We start from the raw sequence: 12,027 nt of genomic DNA, 5'->3' as shown, positions 1-12,027 counted from the left end.
TAACACAAAATACTTTTATCTAATTACTTTTAGTTTTTATTCTTTTGAATATAATTTATTTATTATTTTTAATTTAGTTAATATTATTAGTAAACTAAATATAAAATATAAAATATATATATATATATATATATATATATATATAAAATAAAACGGATCCACGGGTCAGATCTGGGCCGGATCCGGATCTAAAATCTAAAGATCCAGATCCAGATCTGTTTTCAAAACTGAGATCCAGATCCAGATCCAGATCCGTCGGGTCCAAAAAAATGAGATCCAGATCCGTAAAAACGGATCTGGATCCACGGATCTGGACCGGGTCCAAGATCCACTGCCATCCCTAGGAGTGGTCTCCATTGAACTCTTCCATATATATATATATATATATATATATATTACGTACTTGTGTATTAAACTTTTTCATTAGTATAATTGATTAATTTTCTTTGAAATTAATGCATAATATTATTCATATATATAAATCAACAGCAGCGGAGAAATTTATTTTCAGAATCTCCCGCCCAAAAAAAAGAAAAAAGACTTAGATAGTAATACATTCCATTAAGCATTCGCGCCGCGATTTCTCCGGTCGCCGCAAAGGTCAATTCCACCGCCGCAGCAGCTCGAAAAAAGCATCTCCGATGGAGAGCGGAATGATATCGGTCGACAGATGGACGGCCGGCAGCCAGGCATACTTCCTGACCCACCTCCACGCCGACCACACCGCCGGACTCTCCGGCGCCTGGCGGCACGGCCCGCTCTTTTGCTCCCGCCTCACGGCCAAGCTTATCCCCTGCAAGTTCCCGGGCTTCGATCTCTCCCTCCTCCGCATCGTCGACATCGGCAGCTGGCATTCGCTCTCCCTCACCTCCCCTTCGTCTGGCTCCCGCGTCGATTTCGCGTTCAAGGCGATTGATGCTCAGCATTGTCCAGGTAATTGTGTTTACTGCTTTTGATTCGTAACTTCTCAGTTAGATTTTGCTGCGATTGGCGTTGTTTGGGGTCGGATTTTCCTTGCGATTGAAATTTTCCGATTTCCCCTCTTTTGATTGTTAAGAGCCCTATTGTGTTCATCAATTCTCGGATCCTGGAATCATCTCATTGCTTTTGATTGACCTCTTTCATTCACTCTAAATAGGTTCAGTTATGTACTTGTTTCGTGGTGAATCTGGCTGTACGCTTCACACTGGGGATTTTCGATGGGAAACGAGTAGTTTAAGCACCGAAAATGGAAGGGCTGTGTTGCTTGATGCTCTCAAGGATCAGACACTCGATACCCTTTATCTGGATAACACTTACTGCAACCCAGATTACTCGTTTCCTCCTCGTGAAGTTGCTGCCAAACAGGTACATGTCGTAATCCCTCTGAAATTTGATTCTTGTTTTTCGTGGTTATTTTCGTTCCATTATGTAGTAGACAAGCTGCCTCTTACCGTTATCTTAGAAAGCTGCTCTGTTTTGTGTTATATGAGTGCTAGAGGTTGTTTCAAGTTTCAACCTAGATTTTCACTCATTAATTCTTCAAGAAATGAAGGAAGTGAATCAGAAGATGCTTGTATAGTTGGATTGTGTTAGTAGGTTTACGCGTGGATGAGACAGCGAAAGAATTGTTGCTGCTGCTTCAGATGCTTCGTCTTCTTTTGTGTTAAATGAGTACTAATTCAAGTTTCAGCGAAGGTTTTGATTCATTAATTTTTCAATAAAAAAAAGAAGTGAATCAGAAGATGCATGTATTATGTTAGGTTTACGCGTGGATGAGACAGTGAAAGAATTGTTGCTGTCCACTGTCACATGATCTTTAAATTTATTTGTTCATTGACCAAAAAATAAAAAAAGAAAGAAGAAAGAATTGTTTTGTGGAGCTTTGATTCTTCCTCTTGCATTTATTGAAATATTTCTTTGGGTGAATTAATGTTTTGTGGAGCTTTGAGCTGTCATCTCTGTTATGTTTCAGAAGATTGAACCCCACTTTTTTACAGATTGTTGAGATTATCACTTCTCATCCAAACGATGATATAGTTATTCCAATATACTCATTGGGTAAGGAAGACCTTCTGCTCTATATATCACAAGCACTGAACATGAAGGTATTTGTTTTACCCTATTGCAATAGATTTCTATTACTTTACTAAGTTTATAATTGAAACAGTGAAACTTGGCCTCATTACAGATTTGGGTATGGCCAGAACGATTACAGATTATGCATCTCCTTGGATTTCACGAAAATTTCACGACCCAGACTTCTCTTACTAGAGTTCGTGCCATCCCTCATTACAGTTTTAGCAGTGACACTCTTAAAGAGCTGAATGAATTCCACGGCCCAACAATAGGTATTATGCCATCTGGCATGCCGTGGTCTGTGGCCTGGAAAGATGGAAATATGTCTGGCGGTTCTGCATCTCACGTAAAGAAAAAAGAGTGCAGCAGGAATACCGGAAGTTTGGGTCGTAATTTAGAAAGTGCTACAAAATACTATGAAGTTCCTTATTCTACTCACTCATGCTATTCTGAGATACAAGAATTCATTGAGCTTCTCCGGCCTGTTAATATCAAAGGCATTGTGTCTTCGAGATCATGTTACATTGACCCTCGTTACTACTTTGGACACCTTTGTGGACCTGAGCAAGCACTCTGGAGGGTACAGCAGAAACTTGACTATGAGGAAGGTTTAAGGAGAGCTGAAGTTGCTGACATAAAACCTGTAACAGAATATGTAACCCCTGTGGCAGGAAGGAAAAGGAAGAATGATCACATTGAGTTTTTTGGTATACGCATAAGTAGGGTAAGCTTGTTGAGGAGGTTGAGCCGTGGAGTTAGAATTACAGAATCGGAGTCTCTTCCTGAATGACTAGAAATCATGGCAGTGTATATCCACTTAAGATGTTTAGGAGGAATGGTAAATATAGCTGTGTAATCAGTTGTAATTAAATGACCATTTTAATCTAGTTATGCAGTTGATTGAATAACATATTTACAGTACAAGATCTTTGTGTGCTGGTATCAACCGAGAAAGACTATGAAAACATTGAAAACATATTGATCTTACATATTAACATATTAACAGTACTATGAAAACATTGAAATACTCAAATATTTGATCTTACAGAACTAATTTGCTGTTTATGAGTTTGTCTTGGAAGGTGAAGAGGGCACACTTGATGCGGAGGAATCATTGAAGAACACTATGTGTTCCTGTCTTGCAGCTAAAACGACTCTGAGACCCTGTGGAATCGGAGGCGAGCTCACACCCACAACTCCTTCAAGAATCTGTACAACTCGACTCATTGAAGGTCTCCTATTCTCATCATCTTGAACGCACCAGCAAGCAACTTTGCATAATGTGGACAACTCTTCTTCATCAGCACGCCTATTCAATAAAGGGTCCAAGAGACCGGGTATGTCGCCTCCATTTACTGTCACGCTTGCAGCCAATGAAGGGAAGAAGTTAGCATTATCATCTGCTGAAAGCTCAGTGTTTCGCCTTCCTGATACAAGCTCAAACAGCAACATCCCATAGCTGTAAACATCTGCTTTGGTTGTGATGGCAACTCCTGATAACCACTCAGGTGCAAGATAACCTCTGGTTCCTCGCATTGTTGTCAGAACCCGGCTGAAATCACGACCAACGAGCTTTGCCAAGCCAAAATCTCCCACCTTGGGACAGAAGTCAGCATCAAGAAGAATGTTCTCCGGTTTTATATCACAGTGAATGATGCAGTCCCTGCACTTCTCATGGAGATACACTAGCCCTCTAGCTATTCCCAGCGCGATCTGGTACCTCATTCTCCACTCCAAAACCATAGATTCCTCAGCTTTGAAGAGATGCGAATCCAAGGAACCATTTTTCAGGTACTCATAGACTAACAACTGCTTCTTACCTTCACGACAGAATCCGAGAAGCCTAACAAGATTCACATGTTGGATTGTCCCAATGGTGCTGACTTCTGCCCTGAACTGCTTCTCTCCTTGGTTAGCGCCCTCAAGTTTCTTCACAGCCATGACGGTTGAGTCAGGTAAAGTCCCTCTATAAACCGATCCAAAACCCCCTCCTCCCAACTTATCTGAGAAATTCTTAGTTGCATTCTTTAAATCTTTGTATTTAAAGGCCACCAAAGAACCCTCCACTTTATTAGTCCCAGATCGTCTCCACCTCCTCCACAGTGCAGCCACAACTGCTAACATGACCACAACCACCACGGAACTACCCACTGCAGCACCAATGACAACACCCTTATCATTCTTTTGGCCTCGAAACACTGTGGAATAAGCAGAAAGTCTAATGTAGATAGACCTCCCACTGCTATTCCCCTCACTCACCCGTTGCAGATTCAGTAACCCTCCATCCCAAAGTGAACATCCACCTTCATCATATGCATAAGCTGTGCAAGAGCAAGCACTTGAGCAGGTTGATTCGCATTCGCCTCTGCTCTCAACACTCAACAGTCGAGAGTACTGAGGCAACCCCATGCCGGAACTCATCATAAACTTATCTTTTCTCCTATCAGCATTCCCACACTCCAAAGCATCCTCTCGCACACAACCACCGGAGAAATCATTCAACTCCCACTCATCTTCAAACCTATGCTTAAATCCCTCCAAACAACTACAGAATGGAAATGAGGGCTCCTTGCACACACCAAACTCTCCACAATAAGCACGAACCTCACATTGCATCGGCTTACTCCAGTACACGTTCCAGTTATCCCCCATCCAAATTAGCTGCTTTACCTGCCCCGAGACATCCAATATCTGCCTTGTTATAATTGATGGATCACGAATCGTGTACGTGTAGGAGGTCTCATTCTCATTGTCAACATATGTGAATTCATAGCCATTCTTACGAGCTGTCCTCATTTCGGGCACAGCGCTAAAAAGCTCACCATCCCAAGGTCCACTAGCCCAATACTGCTCACTGTTATTCCTCCTTATTACATACTGGCTGTTATCTTGATCCGGCTCGAGTGTGAACAATCCGGGAGCAGGATCCTCAGAGTTTTTCCATGATGTAAGAAATTGCTTCTTTTTAGTAATCTTGTTGTAACCAATTCTTGCACCAGGCATCCATGTGTGAGAAGGGTTATTGTAACTTTCCCATAAATTTTGTGCCGGAGACGAAGAATTTGAGCCTAACCCTTGTCTTAAAACCAAGTTCCCATCATCAAGAAGCACTGCAGATACAGAACTACTTGAATCTGTGGTGTTTAGACCAGTGGACCAAATCTCGATTTGGGATTCGTTTACGAGCACCAGATTTCCTTGTGAAATCTTGAGGTGGGCAGAGTGTTTGTCTGAAATGGGAGTTTCTCTATTTGCAACCCAAATCACAGTTTTTTCAGTGGTTTTTTTGTACCATATGCCTATGTAATGTTTGGAAGATTTACCTGTAGTGAAAAATCCAAGCTCGAATCCACCACCGGATGAAATGATGGTTTGATCACCGGAGAGAGTTTGGTTTGGTGAAATGGTGTCAGCTGCATGGGACAAATATGTGTTGGTGCTGAAACATAGGATGATCAGAGCAAGAATCACAGTAGTATAGATTCTCATGATCATGGCTGTGTGTGTGTGTGTGTGTGCGTGTGAGAGAGAGAGTGAGAGAGAGATTGAGAGAGTGGGCTTGAAGCGTGAAATGGTGAGCAAAGGAGCCGTAGCAGGTGAAAATTATTCAAAGTCAGATTTGAAACTCTTACAGAAAAATACATTTAAGTTTGCAGACTTGCAGTTGATCAAGTCAATATTCTTAGCTTTCAAATGAGCAGTCAAACGTGAACATGTTTTAATATGTGGAATACCATACAGTTTAGGTATGCTGTCACTAATTTTAGTTTTTATATTACCTTTCTGCTTGTTTTTAATTAATGCTGGTCGTTTGCTGCTGCGATTTTTTTTTTAATCTTTTGAACAAAAATATACGTACAATTTTACAACTTATGCTATTGCCCTATGTGTTTTATTAATTGTAGATTAGAGATGTTCGTGGTTCTGGTTCAAATTGGGTCGGAATCGTCAGTTTCACGGTTTCGAAAATTGGAATCCGAGGCCTATTGTGGTCATCAATTCTCGGTTCCTGGAATAATCTTATTGCTTTCGATTGACCTCTTTCATTCACTCTAAATAGGTTCAGTTATGTACTTGTTTCGTGGTGAATCTGGCTGTACGCTTCACACTGGGGATTTTCGAAGGGAAACAAGTAGTTTAGGCACCGAAAATGAAAGGGCTGTGTTGCTTGATGCTCTCAAGGATCAGACACTTGATACCCTTTATCTGGATAACACTTACTGCAACCCAGATTACTCGTTTCCTCCTCGTGAAGTTGCTGCCAAACAGGTACATATTGTAATCCCTCTGAAATATGATTCTAGTTTTTGTGGTTATTTTCGTTCCATTATGTAGTAGACTCGAACTGGCTATAGTACTCATGCTGCCTCTTACCGTAATCTTAGACAAGCTGTTCTGTTCATATAAGAAGTTCAAATGAGGAATCGACTACCGTGAAGATTTGTGGTTTTCTTGTTTTGTTTTGTGTTAAATGAGTACTAGAGGATGTTTCAATTTTCAACCTAGATTTTCACTCATTAATTCTTCAAGAAATGAAGGAAGTGAATTAGAAGATGCTTGTATAGTTGTATTGTGTTAGTAGGTTTACGTGTGAATGAAACAGTGAAAGAATTGTTGCTGCTGCTTCAGATGCTTCCTCTTCTTCCTTACTAGCCTCATCTATTTATAATATTTTACAGTGTTAGCAATATGTCTTTTGTGTTAAATGAGTACTATTCAAGTTTCAGCAAAGGTTTTGATTCATTAAATTTTTTAAGAAAAGAAGGAAGTGAATCAGAAGATGCATGTGTTATGTTAGGTTTGCGCGTGGATGAGACAGTGAAAGAATTGTTGCTGTCCACTGTCACACGATCTTTAAATTTATTTGTTCATTGACCAAAAAGAAAAAAAGAAAAAGAAAGAAGGATTGTTTTGTGGAGCTTTGATTTAAATATTTCTGTGTGAATTAATGTTTTGTGGAGCTTTGAGGTGAGATGTCTGCAGAAGATGTTGCATCACTTAAACCCTTACATCTCCGTTATGTTTCAGAAGATTGAACCCCACTTTCTTACAGATTGTTGAGATCATCAGTTCTCATCCACACGATGATATAGTTATTCCAATATACTCATTGGGTAAGGAAGACCTTCTGCTCTATATATCACAAGCACTGAACATGAAGATATCTGTTTTACCCTATTGCAATAGATTTCTTTTACTTTACTAAGTTTATAATTGAAACAGTGAAACTTGGCCTCATTACAGATTTGGGTATGGCCAGAACGATTACAGATTATGCATCTCCTTGGATTTCACGAAAACTTCGCGACCCAGACTTCTATTACTAGAGTTCGTGCCGTCCCTCATTACAGTTTTAGCAGTGACACTCTTAAAGAGCTGAATGAATTCCGCGGCCCAACAATAGGTATTATGCCATCTGGCATGCCGTGGTCTGTGGCCCGGAAAGATGGAAATATGTCTGGCGGTTCTGCATCTCACGTAAAGAAAAAAGAGTGCAGCAGGAATACCGGAAGTTTGGGTGGTAATTTAGGAAGTGTTACAAAATACTATGAAGTTCCTTATTCTACTCACTCATGCTATTCTGAGATACAAGAATTCATTGAGCTTCTCCGGCCTGTTAATATCAAAGGCATTGTGTCTTCGAGATCATGTTGCATTGACCCTCGTTACTACTTTGGTCACCTTTGTGGACCTGAGCAAGCGCTCTGGAGGGTACAGCAGAAACTTGACTATGAGGAAGGTTTAAGGAGAGCTGAAGTTGCTGACATAAAACCTATAACAGAATGTGTAATCCATGTGTCAAGAAGGAAATGGAAGAATGATCACATCGAGTTTTTTGGTATGCGCACCCAGCTGGTTGAGGAGGTTGAGCCGTGGAGTTAGAATTACAGAATCGGAGTCTCTTCCTGAATGACTCGAAATCATGACAGTGTATATCCACTTAAGATGTTTAGGCGGAATGGTAAATGTAGCTGTGTAATCAGTTGTAATTAAATGACCTTTTCAATCTAGTTATGCAGTTTATTGAATAACATATTGACAGTACTATGAAAACATTGAAATATTCAAATATTCGAACTTACAGAACTAATTTGCTGTTTATGAGTTTGTCTTGGAAGGAGAAGAGGGCACACTTGATGCGGAGGAATCATTGAAGAACACTATGTGTTCCTGTCTTGCAGCTAAAACGACTCTGAGACCTTGTGGAATCGGAGGCGAGCTCACACCCACTACTCCTTCAAGAATCTGTACGACTCGACTCATTGAAGGTCGCCTATTCTCATCATCTTGAATGCACCAGCAAGCAACTTTGCATAATGTGGACAACTGTTCTTCATCAGCACGCCTGTTCAATAAAGGGTCCAAGAGACCAGGTATGTCGCCTCCATTTACTGTCACGCTTGCAGCCAATGAAGGGAAGAAGTTAGCATTATCATCTGCTGAAAGCTCAGTGTTCCGCCTTCCTGATACAAGCTCAAACAGCAACATTCCATAGCTGTAAACATCTGCTTTGGTTGTGATGGCAACTCCTGATAACCACTCAGGTGCAAGATAACCTATGGTTCCTCGCATTGTTGTCAGAACCCGGCTGAAATCACGACCAACGAGCTTTGCCAAGCCAAAATCTCCCACCTTGGGGCAGAAGTCAGCATCAAGAAGAATGTTCTCCGGCTTTATATCACAGTGAATGATGCAGTCCCTGCACTTCTCATGGAGATACACTAGCCCTCTAGCTATCCCCAGCGCGATCTGGTACCTCATTTTCCAATCCAAAACCTTAGATTCCTCGGCTTTGAAGAGATTCGAATCCAAGGAACCATTTTGCAGGTACTCATAGACTAACAACTGCTTCGTACCTTCACGACAGAATCCGAGAAGCCTAACAAGATTCACATGTTGGATTGTCCCAATGGTGCTGACTTCTGCCCTGAACTGCTTCTCTCCTTGGTTAGCTCCCTCAAGTTTCTTCACAGCCATGATGGTTGAATCAGGTAAAGTCCCTCTATAAACCGATCCAAAACCCCCTCCCCCCAACTTATCTGAAAAATTCTTAGTTGCATTCTGCAAATCTTTGTATTTAAAGGCCACCAAAGAACCCTCCACCACTTTATTAGTCCCACATCGTCTCCGCCTCCTCCACAGTGCAGCCCCAACTGCTAACATGACCACCACCACCACGGAACAACCCACTGCAGCACCATTGACAACACCCTTATCATTCTTTTGGCTTCGAAACACTGACGAATAAGCAGAAAGTCTAATGTAGATAGTCCTCCCACTGCTATTCCCCTCACTCACCCGTTGCAGATTCAATATCCCTCCATCCCAAAGTGAACATCCACCTTCATCATATGCATAAGCTGTGCAAGAGCAAGCACTCGAGCAGGTTGATTCGCATTCACCTCTGCTCTTAACACTCAACAGTCGAGAGTACTGAGGCAACTCCATGCCGGAACTCATCATAAACTTATCTTTTCTCCTATCAGCATTCCCACACTCCAAAGCATTCTCTCTCACACAACCACCAGAGAAATCACTCAACTCCCAGTCATGTTCAAACCTATGCTTAAATCCCTCCAAACAACTACAGAATGGAAATGAGTGCTCCTTGCACACACCGAACTCTCCACAATAAGCACGAACATCACACTGCATCGGCTCACTCCAGAACACATTCCAGTCAGCCCCCATCCACATTAGCTGCTTTACCTGCCCTGAGATATCCAATATCTGCCTTGTTATAATTGATGGATCACGAATCGTGTACGTGTAGTAGATCTCATTCTCGTTGTCAACATAGGTGAATTTATAGCCATGCTTACTAGCCGTCCTCATTTCGGGCACAGCGCTAAAAAACTCACCATCCCAAGGTCCACTAGCCCAATACTGCTCACTGTTATTCCTCCTTATTACATACTGGCGGTTATCTTGATCCGGCTCGAGTGTGAACAATCCGGGAGCAGGATCCTCAGAGTTTTTCCATGATGTAAGAAATTGCTTCTTTTTAGTAATCTTGTTGTAACCAATTCTTGCACCAGGCATCCATGTGTGAGAAGGGTTATTGTAACTTTCCCATAAATTTTGTGCCGGAGACGAAGAATTTGAGCCTAACCCTTGTCTTAAAACCAAGTTCCCATCATCAAGAAGCACTGCAGATACAGAACTACCTGAATCTGTGGAGTTTAGACCAGTGGACCAAATCTCGATTTGGGATTCGTCTACGAGCACCAGATTTCCTTGTGAAATCTTGAGGTGGGCAGAGTGCTTGTCTGAAATGGGAGTTTCTCTATTTGCAACCCAAATCACAGTTTTTTCAGTGGTTTTTTTGTACCATATGCCTATGTAGTGCTTGGAAGCTTTACCTGGAGTGAAAAATCCGAGCTCGAATCCGCCACCGGAGGAGATGATGGTTTGATCACCGGAGAGAGTTTGGTTTGGTGAAATGGTGTCAGCTGCATGGGACAAATATGTGTTGGTGCTGAAACATAGGATGATCAGAGCAAGAATCACAGTGGTATAGGTTCTCATGATCATGGCTCTGTGTGTGTGTGTGAGGGAGAGAGAGAGATTGAGAGAGGGCTTGAAGCGTTTAATGGTGGGCAAAGGAGCCGTAGCAGCTTAAAATTATTCAAAGTCAGGTTTCAAAGTCTAACTGCAAAATACATTAAGTCTGCAGACTTGCACTTGTTCAAGTCAAACGTGAGCATGTTCTAATATGTGGAATCAATGCCGGTCATTTGCTGCTGCGATTTTTTTTTTCTTAAGCTTTTGAACAAAAATATACGTACAGTTTATGCTAACGACCTATGTGTTTCATTTATTCTAGAATATTAGAGATGTTCACGGGTTCGGTTCGAATTGGGTCGGAACCGTCGGTTCCACGGTTTCGAAAATTGGAATCGGAACCGTCCCATGAAGCATGTTTGACGGTTCGCGGTTCGAACATTTTTTTTTCCCTTATATTTTTTCTATATTTTTTGAATTATTGGTTTTCAATTCATAGATTTTACATTTATTATAATTTAATAAAAAAAGTGTCACAAAAATAAATATGAGATTCAAATTGCATCATTTTATTTTTATAAATATGTTTGTATATAAATTTTACATTTCGTAAATTATCGTAAAGCTAGATGTTGAATTATAGAATTAATAAATATAAATAACTTAAGAAAAATCAAATTTATTATTTTAATATTTTAATATATGAACTCACATTATTCAATAAATATAATTATTGGTCAAAGTAATACTCCTTCCGTCCTTGAAATAACATTTTTTTTTTGGGATGTTCCCAAATAACTTTCTCTTTCTTTATTTCCATTTTTGAACAACTATCCCACCACTAATAATATTATAATATTTTTTCACAACTTCCAATAATAATTATAATATTTTTTCTCCACTATCAATACACTTTACAATTTTTCTTTAAAACTCGTGTCGTCCTCAAGGAGGAAGCTATTTCGGGGATGGAGGGAGTATTAAATTATTTTTTAATAAGAATATAATTATTATTGGGCCAATTAAAAGTTAATTGATCAAATTAAATTGATGGTGCAAATATCTATTGGTTTGCAATTCATGAAATGTAATATCAAAATATATGAAACAGTGAATGAATTATATCGAAATGGGTTGGAATGAGGGGGTATTTATAGGAGAATTGATGAAGAAATTTGAAAATTGAAAATTTGGGGGAAAACTCGTCGGTTCGTATGGTTCGGACGATTCTGATGATTCAAAATTGTCGGTTTCGGTTCGAAATAAAAAAAGTTCGTACGATTATGATTTAGAATCATGGATTTGCCGTTTCGATAAAATTGAAATCAAAATCAAAACGAGTGGAGGCGGTTACGTCCAATTATGGGCTGATTCGACGGTTTCAATTCCAAGTTACCACCTCTATATGATGTGTTAAAATAAAATTTAAATTTTCCATAAAAACAGATGGTCTCACGTGAAACC

At 40.3% G+C, this 12,027-nt stretch overlaps 4 protein-coding genes across 4 annotated transcripts; 2 read left to right on the top strand and 2 right to left on the bottom strand.

Moving 5' to 3' along the window:
• The first annotated feature begins 497 nt into the window (after positions 1-497).
• LOC131012615 (uncharacterized) lies at positions 498-2,982 on the top strand. The gene is made up of 4 exons (XM_057940599.1): positions 498-933; positions 1,139-1,347; positions 1,980-2,087; positions 2,171-2,982. The coding sequence occupies exons 1-4, from the start codon at positions 642-644 to the stop codon at positions 2,846-2,848; spliced, it is 1,287 nt and encodes a 428-aa protein (XP_057796582.1). The 5' UTR covers positions 498-641; the 3' UTR covers positions 2,849-2,982.
• A 13-nt stretch (positions 2,983-2,995) lies between these two features.
• LOC131012614 (G-type lectin S-receptor-like serine/threonine-protein kinase At2g19130) lies at positions 2,996-6,023 on the bottom strand. The gene has a single exon (XM_057940598.1). It carries the CDS (start codon positions 5,551-5,553, stop codon positions 3,121-3,123), a length of 2,433 nt encoding a protein of 810 aa, XP_057796581.1. The 5' UTR covers positions 5,554-6,023; the 3' UTR covers positions 2,996-3,120.
• Positions 6,024-6,341: 318 nt separating this feature from the next.
• LOC131012616 (uncharacterized) lies at positions 6,342-8,069 on the top strand. Its single transcript, XM_057940600.1, has 2 exons — positions 6,342-7,172; positions 7,303-8,069. Exon 2 carries the CDS (start codon positions 7,333-7,335, stop codon positions 7,939-7,941), a length of 609 nt encoding a protein of 202 aa, XP_057796583.1. The 5' UTR covers positions 6,342-7,172; positions 7,303-7,332; the 3' UTR covers positions 7,942-8,069.
• LOC131012613 (G-type lectin S-receptor-like serine/threonine-protein kinase At2g19130) lies at positions 8,028-10,780 on the bottom strand. The gene has a single exon (XM_057940597.1). The coding sequence runs from the start codon at positions 10,591-10,593 to the stop codon at positions 8,158-8,160; it is 2,436 nt and encodes an 811-aa protein (XP_057796580.1). The 5' UTR covers positions 10,594-10,780; the 3' UTR covers positions 8,028-8,157.
• Positions 10,781-12,027: the final 1,247 nt, after the last annotated feature.

This window comes from Salvia miltiorrhiza, chromosome 2, assembly GCF_028751815.1.
Source record: "Salvia miltiorrhiza cultivar Shanhuang (shh) chromosome 2, IMPLAD_Smil_shh, whole genome shotgun sequence".
Classification (NCBI taxonomy): domain Eukaryota; kingdom Viridiplantae; phylum Streptophyta; class Magnoliopsida; order Lamiales; family Lamiaceae; genus Salvia; species Salvia miltiorrhiza.
This window is presented reverse-complemented; position numbering and strand designations above follow the sequence as displayed.

Coding starts and splice junctions, on each gene's coding strand:
- LOC131012615 (XM_057940599.1), top strand. CDS start 642: ATGGAGAGCGGAATGATATCGGTCGACAGATGGACGGCCGGCAGCCAG. Junction 1,348..1,979: donor GTGAAGTTGCTGCCAAACAG/GTACATGTCGTA, acceptor ACTTTTTTACAG/ATTGTTGAGATTATCACTTC. Junction 2,088..2,170: donor CACAAGCACTGAACATGAAG/GTATTTGTTTTA, acceptor GCCTCATTACAG/ATTTGGGTATGGCCAGAACG.
- LOC131012614 (XM_057940598.1), bottom strand. CDS start 5,553: ATGATCATGAGAATCTATACTACTGTGATTCTTGCTCTGATCATCCTA.
- LOC131012616 (XM_057940600.1), top strand. CDS start 7,333: ATGCATCTCCTTGGATTTCACGAAAACTTCGCGACCCAGACTTCTATT.
- LOC131012613 (XM_057940597.1), bottom strand. CDS start 10,593: ATGATCATGAGAACCTATACCACTGTGATTCTTGCTCTGATCATCCTA.